The sequence below is a fragment of the Podarcis filfolensis genome, assembly GCF_964270895.1.
Source record: "Podarcis filfolensis genome assembly, chromosome: 12".
Taxonomy (NCBI): Eukaryota; Metazoa; Chordata; class Lepidosauria; order Squamata; family Lacertidae; genus Podarcis; species Podarcis filfolensis.
In genome coordinates, this window is record NC_139614.1 from 49467620 (window position 1) to 49481161 (window position 13542).

At 40.8% G+C, this 13542-nt stretch overlaps 1 protein-coding gene and 1 long non-coding RNA gene across 4 annotated transcripts in view; one reads left to right on the forward strand and one right to left on the reverse strand.

Annotated features, from left to right (window-relative positions):
- The window catches only part of TTC21A (tetratricopeptide repeat domain 21A), a 29432-nt gene that overhangs the window by 15680 nt on the left and 210 nt on the right, over positions 1 to 13542 (forward strand). For 2 of the 3 annotated variants that reach the window (XM_083579266.1, XM_083579264.1), the window contains exons 15-28: positions 1069 to 1307; positions 3014 to 3086; positions 3351 to 3461; positions 4065 to 4203; positions 4872 to 4978; positions 5313 to 5501; positions 6152 to 6262; positions 7439 to 7520; positions 7783 to 7933; positions 9062 to 9226; positions 10847 to 11042; positions 11976 to 12200; positions 12335 to 12455; positions 13006 to 13073. In XM_083579266.1, the coding sequence (XP_083435392.1) occupies positions 1069 to 1307; positions 3014 to 3086; positions 3351 to 3461; positions 4065 to 4203; positions 4872 to 4978; positions 5313 to 5501; positions 6152 to 6262; positions 7439 to 7520; positions 7783 to 7933; positions 9062 to 9226; positions 10847 to 11042; positions 11976 to 12200; positions 12335 to 12455; positions 13006 to 13073 (1977 nt within the window). The remainder of the gene's footprint in view (positions 1 to 1068; positions 1308 to 3013; positions 3087 to 3350; positions 3462 to 4064; positions 4204 to 4871; positions 4979 to 5312; positions 5502 to 6151; positions 6263 to 7438; positions 7521 to 7782; positions 7934 to 9061; positions 9227 to 10846; positions 11043 to 11975; positions 12201 to 12334; positions 12456 to 13005; positions 13074 to 13542) is intronic. The other variant, XM_083579265.1, reaches the window with a different exon arrangement.
- On the reverse strand, positions 11757 to 13032 carry LOC310746320. The gene is made up of 2 exons (XR_014540624.1): positions 12986 to 13032; positions 11757 to 11891 (listed from the first exon to the last, which is right to left on the reverse strand). It is a non-coding gene; the product is annotated as an uncharacterized lncRNA (long non-coding RNA).

Below are 13542 nucleotides of genomic sequence, written 5' to 3' on the forward strand. Positions count from 1 at the left end.
CCTGCAGTTTTATTCAAAACCTAACGGGCTTATCTGTCCTGAGCCCATTCACTGGTAGCAGATTCAGGACACAACGGGAAGGACTTGCATCAGGCAGCGCATTATACCATTGTCTTTTGGAACTCCCATTTCAAAAGGCAGCAATTTAGATAGAACCATAGAATTGCAGATTGCTACAATGCAGGAGATGGGACGCGGGTGGCGCTGTGGGTTGAACCACAGAGCCTAGGGCTTGCCAATCAGAAGGTCGGCGGGTCGAATCCCCGCGAGGGGGTGAGCTCCTGTTGTTCGGTCCCTGCTCCTGCCAACCTAGCAGTTCGAAAGCACGTCAAACTGCAAGTAGATAAATAGGTACCGCTTCGGTGGGAAGGTAAACGGCATTTCCGTGTGCTGCTCTGGTTCATCAGAAGCGGCTTAGTCATGCTGGCCACATGACCCGGAAGCTGTACGTCGGCTCCCACAGCTAGTAAAGCAAGATGAGTGCCGCAACCCCAAAGTCGGCCACGACTGGACCTAACAGTCAGGGGTCCCTTTACCTTTACAATGCAGGAATCTCAACTAAAGCATCCATGACAGGTGGCCATCCAACCTCTGCTTAAAAACCTCCAAGGAAGGAGAGTCCACCATCATGCGAGTGAGTCAAATGATTTCTTTCAGAATATTTGAGTCTTTGTTCATGAAACTCAAATAGATCAGTAATTTGCCTTGTATTAGGGGAAAGCATATAAGGAATACAATGATTAAAATAATAGGTAAAAGCTGAGGTTTGAACCAGGAAGTCTCCAGTTCAAATTTTGCCTTTCATGAACTCACGCATCAAACCACTCTCAGCTTCAGTTCTCTGCAATATGGTGATAGTAATACTGATCTGCTTTACAGAGCTGTTATAAAGTTGATTGAGATTAATGTATATGGAGGGTTTTGAGTGTTCAAAAAGTGCTATATAAATGTTAATTCTTCTTCTTCTTATTATTATTATTAGTAGTAGTAGCAGCAGCAGTAGCATTACCTTTTCTATGTAGCATTTAAGTTTTTGAAGAATTTCCATGTATTGTTTTAACATTCTAGCATGAAGCTACTAAGATAATGCAAGATGCCATTATTGAATTTAATGGGACATCAGAAGAAACCCGCGTCATGGTTGCTAATGTAGATTTGGCTCTCAGCAAAGGGGAAGTTGATTCAGCCCTAACTATGCTGAGGAGTGTCACACCATGCCAGCCGTATTACACTGAGGTTAAGGAAAAAATGGCTCAGATATACCTTCAAGTTCGAAAGGATAAGAGACTGTATATTGGATGCTATTGGTAATGTTAATTTTGCTTTTTGCAAGTATTCTTTTTCATATTTTGCTTGAGGGGCAGGAATGAATCCAGAGCATCAGAGCAAGGATTATTTGAGAGACTATCAGAACCTTTTAGAACAGAGGTGCCTAACCTTTGCAGCGCAAGGCCTGCAAAGTGAGCCACTGCCCTGAGAATCACATGCCAGTGATGGGCATGGCTAATACACACTTTCTTGTGTGTACAACACATATACAGACCACATTCACTCAGACAGCCCCACAGCCTCATCCTTCTTTCAAACAGTAGTGTAGCAGGGGGCGATTCTTCCCCATCAAACCACTGTGTTGGGAGGACAGATTTTCCTTCTCCAAGTACAGCACTGTGATACAGACCCTCCAAGTGTCCCTATTTTCCAGTGACATCCTGATTTAGAGAAGCCGTCCCAGTTTCTGATTTGATCCCAGAATGTCCTGCTCTTCCTTAGAACACCCCTATTTTCACTGGGGAAATGTTGGAGGGTATGGAGTTATCTGACCCTCAAGCCGTCTGAAGGCAATCCTGTATCGGGACAGTTTTAAAAAAATGTTTTATTATGTTTTTATATATGTTGGAAGCCGCCCAGAGTGGCTGGGGCAACCCAGTCAGATGGTTTGGGTACAAATAGTAAAATTATCATTATGGAATGAGACCCTGTTTTCAGCAGAGAAATGTTGGAGAGTATGTGTGATGAAGAGGAAAAACATTACCTGCTCTTCAGGCAAACCTGTATTTCTAACACAGCAATGTATTGGGGAGGAAAGCCCCCATCTGCTTACTTTTCAAAGACGCCTTCTTCTGATTCAGCACCATTGCTAGGAGCTCTTAGCACTCGGGAAACAGGAATATGTGCTTTTTTACTCTTACAATATCTTACTTTATTGGATGATCATTGGTTCTAGTATTAATTAAAGAGGAATAAAAAAAATATATCTCTACCTACTTTCTCCAAACCATGTGTAATTTTATACCCCTCTATCATTTTTATAAATTTTATACACTGCTTGATTGTAAATAAAAACACACACTCTCAAAGCAGTTTACAAAAAGGTAAAACAATAAAATAAAGAAAAATATACTTAAAATGTATAAAAAGTGAAAACGCTAAAGCAGTTTAAAATTCACCTCAACTTTGTTAGCATCTGAGTAGACTTCTCAAAACAAGAATGTTTTTAGCTTGTGCCGAAAAGAGTATGGTGCCTTTATCATATACCCATCTTCATTCCCCCCCCTCGAAACTACAAAGCCCCAAATGTTGGAAGATCTCAAAGGGGAGGTGTTGCAGCCCTTTGATCATTTTTGTATGACCTTAAACATAACACTTTCCCCCAAAGTCAGTTCACATATTCAGCAGACAGTCATCAGGTGTAGAGAAGTGGAATTATGCATATGCAGGTATGAATGAGGCTTTAATGTACTATAAGTGGAGCACCAGTTGCTCACTTCCTCAGGATGTGGTGCAAAGTGACCTCGCATATATCTGATCCTGCAAACCAGGTTATGTTTGAAGGGTAATTCACTGGCTTTATTCTGGTGTTGTTTGGGGGTTCATAATCTGTAGCTGTATCCATTTTAGGGACTATTACAGTTAAGGCTGCTGTGCCAATTTAAAAGTGTGAAGCTCTAAAATCATCTTGTGTATACTGAGTCTGTTCGTCATTTCTTAAATGACATTCCATTTTTTAATCTAGTGAGTTGTGTGAAAATATGCCAAGTCCTCATACAAGCCTTCTCTTGGGGGATGCCTACATGAATATTCAAGAGGTTAGTGTACAGTGATAAAATGCAAATTTTATACCTAAAAAAACTAAAATGCTACCCCAACTCCCAATTGAAATTGAAACTAAGACTGTAGTCCTGTGCATTGTTACTTGACAGTTACACCTGTTGAACTCAGTAGGCCTGACTTGCAAGTAAACATGCATAGGATCAAGCTACTCATCACTGAAGAACACTAAACAAAAAACTCCAATAATAGCTATATTAATATTACAAAAATAACTGCAATTTTTCTGTCACTTATTGTAGCCTGAGAAAGCTTTGGAAGTTTATGAAGCAGCTCAGAAGAAGAATCCTTTGGATGCAACAGTAGCAAGGAAAATTGGGAAAGCCTTCGTGTCCACCCATCAATATAACAAGGTTGAGAAACAGATTGTTCTTTTTGCTAAAAATTGTTCAGGTCTAAGCCAGGGAAGCAAGCAGCCTGCTGTCGTCTCTTGATCCGTCCAACGAATAGAGTTTTTACAGGGGTCTGTATTTAGATGTGTATTTTGAGACATGGCCTGGGATCAGTCTGCTTGGTTTCAGAGTTCCAAGGTGCCAAGTAAGGAATTTATACATTGATTAAGCTATGAATGTGTATCCCAGGAGACAAATGGGGATGTCTACTCAGTTTCAAAAGAAAAGAAAAAATAGATCTATGCTACACAAACAGAAGAATTTGGTATAGCTCTTACTGGGCTTTGTCACATCAGACTAGTGGTTGGTGGCTGTGTGTTTGAATGTTCCCCATTTCAAAAATCCTATCAGGGAGGTGTATTTTAACCTAGCCCTCTCCCTGATATTATTTTTTTCCCCCATGCAGGAAGCTTTTCTTACATTGGAGAGCATTAAATCTGCAGCAGAATGGTACAAACCAGTATGAGTTGCACAGCTCTAAGACTTGCAAATATCACAAAATATGTGTTTCATTTGTAACTCATAGTTGAAGCTAATCTGTTCACATGTACTAATTTATTTCAGGCTGTCAATTACTACGAAGTTGCTCTAAAGATGAGTGAGCAGGACTTCTTGTGCCATGATCTTGCCGATCTCCTGTTGAAGCTCAAAAAATTTGGCAAAGCAGAGAAAGTTCTAAACCAAGCGCTAGATCATGACCCTGGTAACATCTCTCTCTTTTTGGAATCTTTCACTGGAGCTTTCATCTTGACTTAAAGCATAAACATATTTTCTGCATGCCTAGACATTTGGAGAGGAACAGCCCCAGCGAAATGACACCCTAGTGCTGTCACATTGAAAGATCCTGGTTGGCCACTTGTTTATGACCAGATATTAAACAATCCTACTGTTTGCAGAGCAGTGTGTTGACACTTGTTCCACAAGGGATGAATAATAATTCATGTCACTGTGTGTGGTATTACTCCTTTTTGGGAATGCCTGACACCAGTCAAATGCTAATGATGCAAGTATCTTGTAGAGAGAACACACCATTTGAATGGCAATGCCCATCAACTTTGTGGGGCAGCCCCCTCAAATATTTTATTGGGGGGCAAAGACTCCTCAGCCCCTAGGAGTTGGCTCCTATGTTCCAAGGCAATATCAGTTCAGCTTCCTAAGTTCTCACCAGTTCTTTCAGCACATCTGTACAAAATTACTTGTCCAGCCCTTAAACCATAACAATTCCAGTAAAATGTTTTTCTTTCTAGCTACTACCTAGGAGTATTGTTGGTCATTAAACTTTTGCACTGCAGAAAATCATAGCCAGTGTTTTACTGATGGTCGAAACACCATATCGGTATAAAATAATGATTGCTTTGTTTAATTTTGCAGTTGACGATCTGCCATCAATGAAGAAGGATGTTAGGAACCTGATGTTACTAGCAAAGATTTGTGAGACAACTAAAAGAGGAGAAGTTGTTCTGGATACTCTGAACATGGTAGAAAACCAATGTTGCATAAGCCTCATGTACTCCTGGATTCTAAAGTGGTTACTGAAATAAATATAAATAATAAAAAGACTTGGGTTTTTAACCCAAGATTGAATTAAGTAGAAACTTTTTACACTAATTAACTAATTCTAATACAGCTTAAGACTGTGTAACTTACAGTATACTTCAGATACAGAAGTAGACCAACCGGAAGGAAGTAGTACAAAGCCCTAAATAGAATGCTTATTCAGCAGTCCTCATTCTTGTATACAATATCTAATAAAGATGCTAGGATGGGTACACCCCACAATGCCTTCAGTTGGTATATTTGTTCATTTTTAAGGCATACGACATCCAGCAAAGGATACTGAAGCGTGTCCGTGTAGAGCAGCCTGAATTGATTCCTTCCCAGAAACAGGTGTTGTTAATGATCTGTGTACAGTTTGCCAAGTTCTACCAAGCAGAGAAGGAATATGAAAAAGCTTTGAAGTACTACACGGAAGCTCTATCCTGTGTTCCAACTGATAGTAAGGTAAACATGATCTTCAGTCTCCAACTGAAAGGAATGTCTGTATTAAGGTTGAGTAAAACGTTGCCTACCCAGCCTTTCTGGTATTTGGGATTATTGCAATAAACAAATGTTTGATTCATTTCATTCTGCATGCTCCAGATCACTTAACAAGGCTTATCTATGCCTCAACTTTCAAAGAGACTAGGATTCATCTTGTTATTTATAAAATGTACTGGTTGCTTTTTCTTGCCAAAGGCAACTCAAAGCAATTTACAACGAAGTCCTATTGTGTGTATTCAAAACATGTTAGTGGATCAAACAGGGAAAATTGGATTACATAGGACTGAAGGTGCAAATTCTAAACAGTGAGGCTTAAGCCTTCAGACCCAAGTCCAGGGCCCTGCAGTCTAGTCCAGTCCCTCCAGTGACCACCCAGAGAGTGTCAGATGTTGGGGGCATTGGCAAATGGGCTGATACTGGCATGCTGAGGCCCACTGATGCTGATCACCAGTTATTTGTCCTTAATTTTTTTATTTAAAAAACCCATTTTATAGACAGGGAGTGAGTTCTATGGAATGAGGACTACAAACATCTGCCACAATTATCATTACCAAAATGATCATTACCAAAGATCCATTGCTGCTTAAAATACTTTTCCATTTTATTTTCAGATAATGTTGGAATTAGCTCAGCTGTATTTGATGCAAGAAGATACAGAGCAGTGTGAGCATTATTGTACTCTCCTGCTTCAAGATGACGAGAGCAATGAAATTGGAACAATGGTAAACACTGTTATTCTTTCTTCCACTAAACTTAAGCTTTGCTGGTGTACTGTATATCTTTATGAGCCACCAGGTAGGAGGGGTTTTGAAAAGCTTGTGAAGTAAAGCCCAACTGTTTCTACACACCTATGCAGCTGTGTGGAAGGGATAGGAGGATTCACATCGGTCTTAAACTACACAATTTTGACTAACATATTAGTGACACGGAGCATGCTCAAACATAGTAATGTCTTTCAGATACCAAACAGTGCTTCCCCTTCCTGGATATTGCACCTCATGCATCTGTTACAGGTGCTTTAAAGAGCAGAAGGAACTATTTTATGTCAGAGTTTGCTTTGGGAAAGGCCTTTAACAGTGCAGGGAACCACTACAGAAGAAAATCGCTGCCTAAAGAGATATTTAATTTGATTTTGTATTGTCCCTCATGTATGAAAATGGTGGGTCAGAGAAGACTTATTGGTGGGTTGCCAATCAGCAGCTAAGGATGGAGATTGCAGATGGAGTTATAGAAATACACTTTCAGATCATAAGGGCAATGAGTGGGGAGGAAGAAATACAGACAAGCATAAATAAACATGGTCAAGTCTGCCACACATATGCATGGGAACGTAGGGCCTTTGTAAACACTATGAACTACTGTACTTACTTTGATAGCGTATGTGTTGGGGGGAAAATACAAACCATATAGAATCATAGACTTGTAGAATTGGAAGGGACCCTGCATATCATCTAGTCCAACCAAATATGCAGCTGCCTCATATGGGGACAGAACCAGAAACCTTGGCATTTTAAGCACTGTGCTCTAAACAACTGAGCTATTTCATGTTTTGTGACAACATTCATATTTTCCTGGGTATGTTGTGCATGCATACTATGTGTATAAGCAGTGAAATATGTGTATAAGCAGTGGAACCTGTCACACATGAATGTGTATGGTTTTCACTTGTTTTATAGTCGAGAAGTGCTGTCCATGTAAGAAAGTGATCACATTTGAATCATCCCTCAATCCCTTGAATCACCCTGGGCTAAGATTAAGAGTCCTCATTGTTCCATCTCCATCCTGGAAGGCTGGATTTTCATAAACGTATTTATGACTTGTGAAAAGTCAAAAATCTGGCTCTTTCTGAAGCATTGATACCATTTGGTCTGAGTGTGAAATAGCTGTTCCTTTTCTAGATGATGGCCAACCTTATGTTCAGAAAAGAGGCATACGAAGAAGCTATAAGTCTGTACCGGAATGTTCTGGAGAAATCTCCAGGTATTTTGTAGCATTTATATACTGGAGGGTTTGGGGGGGCATAAAAAGGGCCTCTAAAGCATCTCATGAGATAAATACAGTAAACAAGAGCATATTGATGAAAGGGTGTTTGTGTGTCTGGATGGGTGCATGACAAAATGCAGATTTGTTTGTTTCTTCATTTCTCAACAGAAGAGTGTTTCTTCTTTCAGATTCTTATATGTGAACAAATTATCTGTGAAATAAGTTGGAAATACATATTTTTAAAATTATGTGCTTTTAGATAACTTCTTGGTCATGGAGAATTTGATTGACTTACTGAGAAGAAGTGGTAAACTTGATGAAGCAACACACTTTTTTGAACTGGCCAAGAGAAAATCATCTCGAACAGCTTTGGATCCCGGTTATAACTACTGCATGGGACTTTATTGCTGGTAAATCATAGAAACCAGTACTAATGGGAGTCACAGACCAAAGGCCCAACCAGAAATGATGAGGGTGTTCCATGATAAAGATCTATTGTTGCTTAGAAGCTACTGGGGAGAAGGGAATTTAGAACATAACCATAGCACTGTGGGAGACAATTTAGTGGCTCTTTCTTCCTGTGCTGTTCTTCACTGCAAATACTCTCCATTTCCAAGTTGTTATTTGTCCTCTTTCTGTGAGTGAAAACATAGGGTGCTTCCAGACATGGGCTTAAGAATGCAGTTGAGTCGTGATTTCGCAAATGGCAACAAGTTTGGTTAAATAAATAAAAAAACTTAATGGATAAATCTGGATTCAATGGGAAGAATGGCCAGTGTTTTGAGGCCCAATGGCTATCTTGTGGAAGCTCTGAAAAAATTGCATGCTGAAGGACTGCCAAGCCCTCAAACCAGTCTAGAAATATCCTTACCTGTGAGCTGGGCATCAGAAAAATAGCACAGGTGGAAAGGTGTTTTGTTTTCTAAAAAGTTGTGCTGTGGTTCCAGTTCCAGGTTCTTGCAGCTGCTATGTTTTTGTTAATGTTCCTATTGTGAAAGTTCCTAACCATGAATCTCTTGTGCCTCATCTGATACGGTCCTTCAATCTTGTGCAATAGCTCCGCACAAATAAACCAAGGAAGCTCATTGTACAGTCTCCTTAATAAACATATCCTTTTTGTTTTTTCAAACTAGTGAGCTACTTTGTTTCCCCACTTGTTCTAGGAAGTATGCTTGAGAATTTGACCGCTCTTACTTTTACACACTTTTCAATTGCACACACTGGATTTGTTGTGCCGAGAATTTCCTTTGGCTTAAATAAAGTCTTATCTCCTTTTTTTTCCTCATGGTCCCGCAATAGGAAATTTGTCGCCTCTTCTGACCAGTTCAACACAGAATTAAGTGCATCTGAGTCCTATGATTGCTTGCAGCTTAAGCACACTTTCCTCTTTATTGAATTGAGGCCGTTACCTTGCACTAAACCCTTAGATTGGATTTGGCAGGGAAGAAGAATATGTGGATAGATGCTTGTTAACAAGACTGATATTTTAAGGGTCTCACATTTCACCTAGGTCTTCAATACTTTCTCCCCACAAACAGGCACATGATGCAGCCCAACCAGGCACTGAAGTTCTTCAACAAAGCACGTAAGGACAGTGACTGGGGCCAGAAAGCCCTTGGCCATATGATTCAGATATGCCTAAATCCTGACAATGACATAATAGGCAGAGAGACTTTAGGAAACCAGAATACCATGGATGCTAGGTAAGGAAAAGTCCTGTAACAGAATATAACAATCACATTCTGAAAGTCAACTTGAAGTACAGGCATCCCCTCGTTTACACAGGGATTCCATTCTGGACCCCTGTGCACTTAAGTGAAATCACATACAGTAGGGAGCACCCTCTAAATACCCTTTAAAAGTCCTCTCTGCCGCTCCCTCTTCAACCCATACCAAAAATACTGTATTCAAAAATATCCAAAGCTAGAATTGAAACTTGGGGGCCCAGTGGTGGAGCATATGCCCATGCTGTCCAAGGCAGGCACCCCCCCCATGCCCTAGAGTTCAGGGTAAGAGAGTGGTTGGGTTACTGCTGCTCACTCTTAGTGTGTTTTTGGTCTTTGTTGGAAGCCGCCCATAGTGGCTGGGGAAACCCAGCCAGATGGGCGGGGTACAAATAATAAATTATTATTATTATTATTATTATTATTATTATTATTATTATTATTATAGCAGAGACATCACCTTGCCAACAAAGGTCCGTATAGTTAAAGCTATGGTTTTCCCAGTAGTGATGTGTGGAAGTGAGAGCTGGACCGTAAAGAAGGCTGATCGCCGAAGAATTGATGCTTTTGAATTCTGGTGCTGGAGGAGACTCTTGAGAGTCCCATGGACTGCAAGAAGATCAAACCTATCCATTTTGAAGGAAATCAGCCCTGAGTGCTCACTGGAAAGAACAGATCGTGAAGCTGAGGCTCCAATACTTTGGCCACCTCATGAGAAGAGAAGACTCCCTGGAAAAGACCCTGATGCTGGGAAAGATGGAGGGCACAAGGAGAAGGGGACCAAACTGCGGGAGGCAGTGGAAGACAGGAGTGCCTGGTGTGCTCTGGTCCATGGGGTCATGAAGAGTCAGACACAACTAAACAACAAATTATTATTATTATTATTATTGCTCTCCTCCTGCTCTCCGCAGCCGGGTCAGATATGACCCAACAACGGAGCTGCTGTGAGCACAGCTGAGGAGGGTTGCTCTCTGCCGCTGGGGTGGAAGAGCTGCTGCCGCCAGGCATGAGGTGTAGTGCCCATTAGCCTGCCATTTTGTTACCCCACTCAGTCATGACACCTGGGGTGGCTGCACCCACCGCACGCCCCTTCCTTCGCCTCTGCTGGGGCCAGCTGGAGGCTGCATGGGAAAGCGACTGTTGCTGTTGCGCTACCCTGCAACTAGGTGGGGATGCTGAGCAGCTTAAACAAAGCTTAAACAAAGCCCGTTGCACCTCCGGCCTCTTTGGGGCTTCCTCCGCCTTCCAGAAATAGTGCTTCAGGTTAAGAACTTTGCTTCAGGATGAGAACAGAAATCGTGCTCCGGCAGCGCGGCGGCAGCAGGAGGCCCCATTAGCTAAAGTGGTGCTTCAGGTTAAGAACAGTTTCAGGTTAAGGACGGACCTCCGGAACGAATTAAGTACTTAACCCGAGGTATTGGGAGAGGGAGGAAGCAACTTGTATGTAGCCTTCTGCTGAACTCATAGCAGTTCCCTAGATTAGGATATAGGTGTATGTAAATGCTTTAATCTAAATCAAATAATGGTCATACTATTCTTATAGAGTCAAGAGAAGGTCTTTGATAGCCTAGGAAACAGAAACTGTTTTCTTCTTGCTAGTAATCTGAAGGAAAAGAAAGAATCTGAACAGCATGGCATACGTACAGCCGAGAAGCTTCTCAAAGAGTTTTATCCTCACTCACAAGAAGGGCAGAATCAAGTAGAGATGTTACAGAGCTACTGCTTAATGGCCACGAGAGAGACACATAATGTGGAGAAGGCCCTGAAAGTATTTACTGAAATGTGCCAAAATGAGGTAAAGATAGTTTCTTCCATGAGTGGTAAGCAGCTTGGAGAGGACATTTATATTCATGGTAGTGGCTGCCGGCTAACAGTAAAAAAAGCACTGGATATTCCTATGGATGTTTGACACCAGAAAGTGTAGTATATTGCTATCTCATAGATGAGACTCCTTAGGGATTATGGGAGTTGTAGTCTAAAATAACTGGAGGGCCTCAGGTTGGGGAAGGCTTCTGTATAATGACAAGCTACACCATGCAGTTTCTTTTGCGTGAGGTAGCAACATTTTATTTTTTCCGCACATACTGTATTTTCTGGCGTATAAGACTACTTTTTAACCCAGGAAAATCTTCTCAAAAGTCAGGGGTCGTCTTATACGCAGGCTACAGCAGCAGTTCGTGCAGCAGCTCCCCACCAAAGGATAAAACGACAGCAAATTAAATCAGAGGACACCAAACTCTCTAGATGAAGCAGAAATATGCTTGAAAAATGGCCCCAGAAGCCCCCAGCCACTGGGAAGTGGAGTGGATTTCCGAGCCGGACTGGAGATTGGTTTTTTAAATTTTTATTTGGTGTGCATTGGAAGAGGGGTAGTCTTATACGGCGAGTATATCCCAAACTCTATATTTTAACTGGAAAAGTTGGGGGGGTCATCTTATACGCCCAGTCGTCTTATACACCGGAAAATACGGTATATTTTCTTCACACCACTACTTTATGCCCATTTACGTAATGCACCTAAATCTTCAGTTTATTCAGACGGGATGCATAATCTGTTGCTACCCTTAGTCTGGTAGGCTCCTCACTGTTAGAAGGCCACGACACTGGTGTTCTCTCACTTCATAGATTTCATATGCAAAATGATCTGTGATTATAAAAGAAAAGTGATGACAGTTCGCTGAATTGTTCATTTTAAAAACAAAACTTGTCTTTTATATATCTAAATCAGAGGGACAGCGTTTCAGCCGTTTTAGCAGTGTCTCAAGCATACATGCTTCTTAAGCAGCCACTCAAAGCCAGGAACCAGCTGAAGCGCTTGATGAAAGCAAAATGGAGTTTGACAGAAGCTGATGACTTAGAGAAGTGTTGGATTTTGTTGGCAGACAGCTACACTGCATGTGGGAAGTTTGACTGTGCAATTGAGCTAGTGAAGCGCTGCTTGCGGCACAATAAGGTAAGAGGCTGGGAGTCTGTTATAGTGGCAGAAGCACTTCCCTCTGGATTGTGCTCTTAGAGAGAAAAAATGCTTAAAATACTAACAGTCCAGGAGTGATTTGTTTTTGCACTATATTTTTTTTTTCTTTTAAGTCGTGCTCTAAAGCTTATGAATGCTTGGGATATATCGCAGAAAAGGAAAAGGCCTACAAAGACGCTGCAGCCAATTATGAATTAGCTTGGAAACATAGTCACCAAGCAAATCCTACTGTTGGTAAGTAAAAAAGTTATTGCTTTGGTTCTATATCTCTATGGGCTGAGGCAATTAGGATTGTGAAAACAGTGAAATTGCTCTCAACCAGTTGTGGAAAATTGAGAGTCTAGCAGAAACAGAAGTACACGTGCAAAATACTAAAACAGTAATATTATTCCTGTTATCAATAATAATATTTCTTATACCAGTTACTACCATACATATTGAACAGTGCATTTTATAACTCTCCAGTTTAATAAAATATCATTTTGATCTACTTTCTGCTTGTTTAATTTGCCAGGTTTATGATTCTTACAGTGCAATCCTGTGTATATCTAGGTAGAAGTAAAGCACAGCTCCCATCTGTGTTAAGGATTGCAACATTAACTAGTCATTGTATAGGTTTCTGATGTTATGCATGGCAGTTATCTTCAGATTATTTTTAAAAAGCACTGAAGACATTAACTGCCCTTCCCACAAAATCATTTCACTGCGTCCATCATTTACTATTTTGTTTTTAGTTAGCAATTGATATTAAGCAGAACACTAACCTTTTCCTCTCTTGATGTAGGATTTAAACTTGCTTTCAACTATCTAAAAGATAAGAGATACGTGGAAGCAATAGATGTGTGCCATGATGTAAGTTCTCCAAACATAAATCTGTAAACAGTGCTTGCTATAGACCAGAATTTTCAGTTTTTATTCTCAGGGCACCCTATTGCCCTTGATTCTGCAGTCATGCAACCCACTATGATTTTGCTCTGGAACCCCTCCGCCCAGCACAAAACTGAGGGTATGTCCAACACTTTCTTGCAGTTTCACATAGCTGCAAAAAACTGACTTTCAATGAAGCTAGTCTGCCTTCCCTGATCTTTTTGAGAAAAACGGCAAGCTTCTTTGTTCCTAGGAACACAAGGCTGGATCTATCGTAAGTTGCGCTTAGTTGTCATTGATATCAGTGAGACTTAAGCCAGGACTAACTTGCTCCATTGATTTCATGGAGATTAGCCTGGATCAGATGCAGAGTTTGATAGCTGCCAAATTGTGGTTGATTAATATTAAGAGAGTTTTTAAAATGTGTTAATATATTTATTTACAACATTTTTTT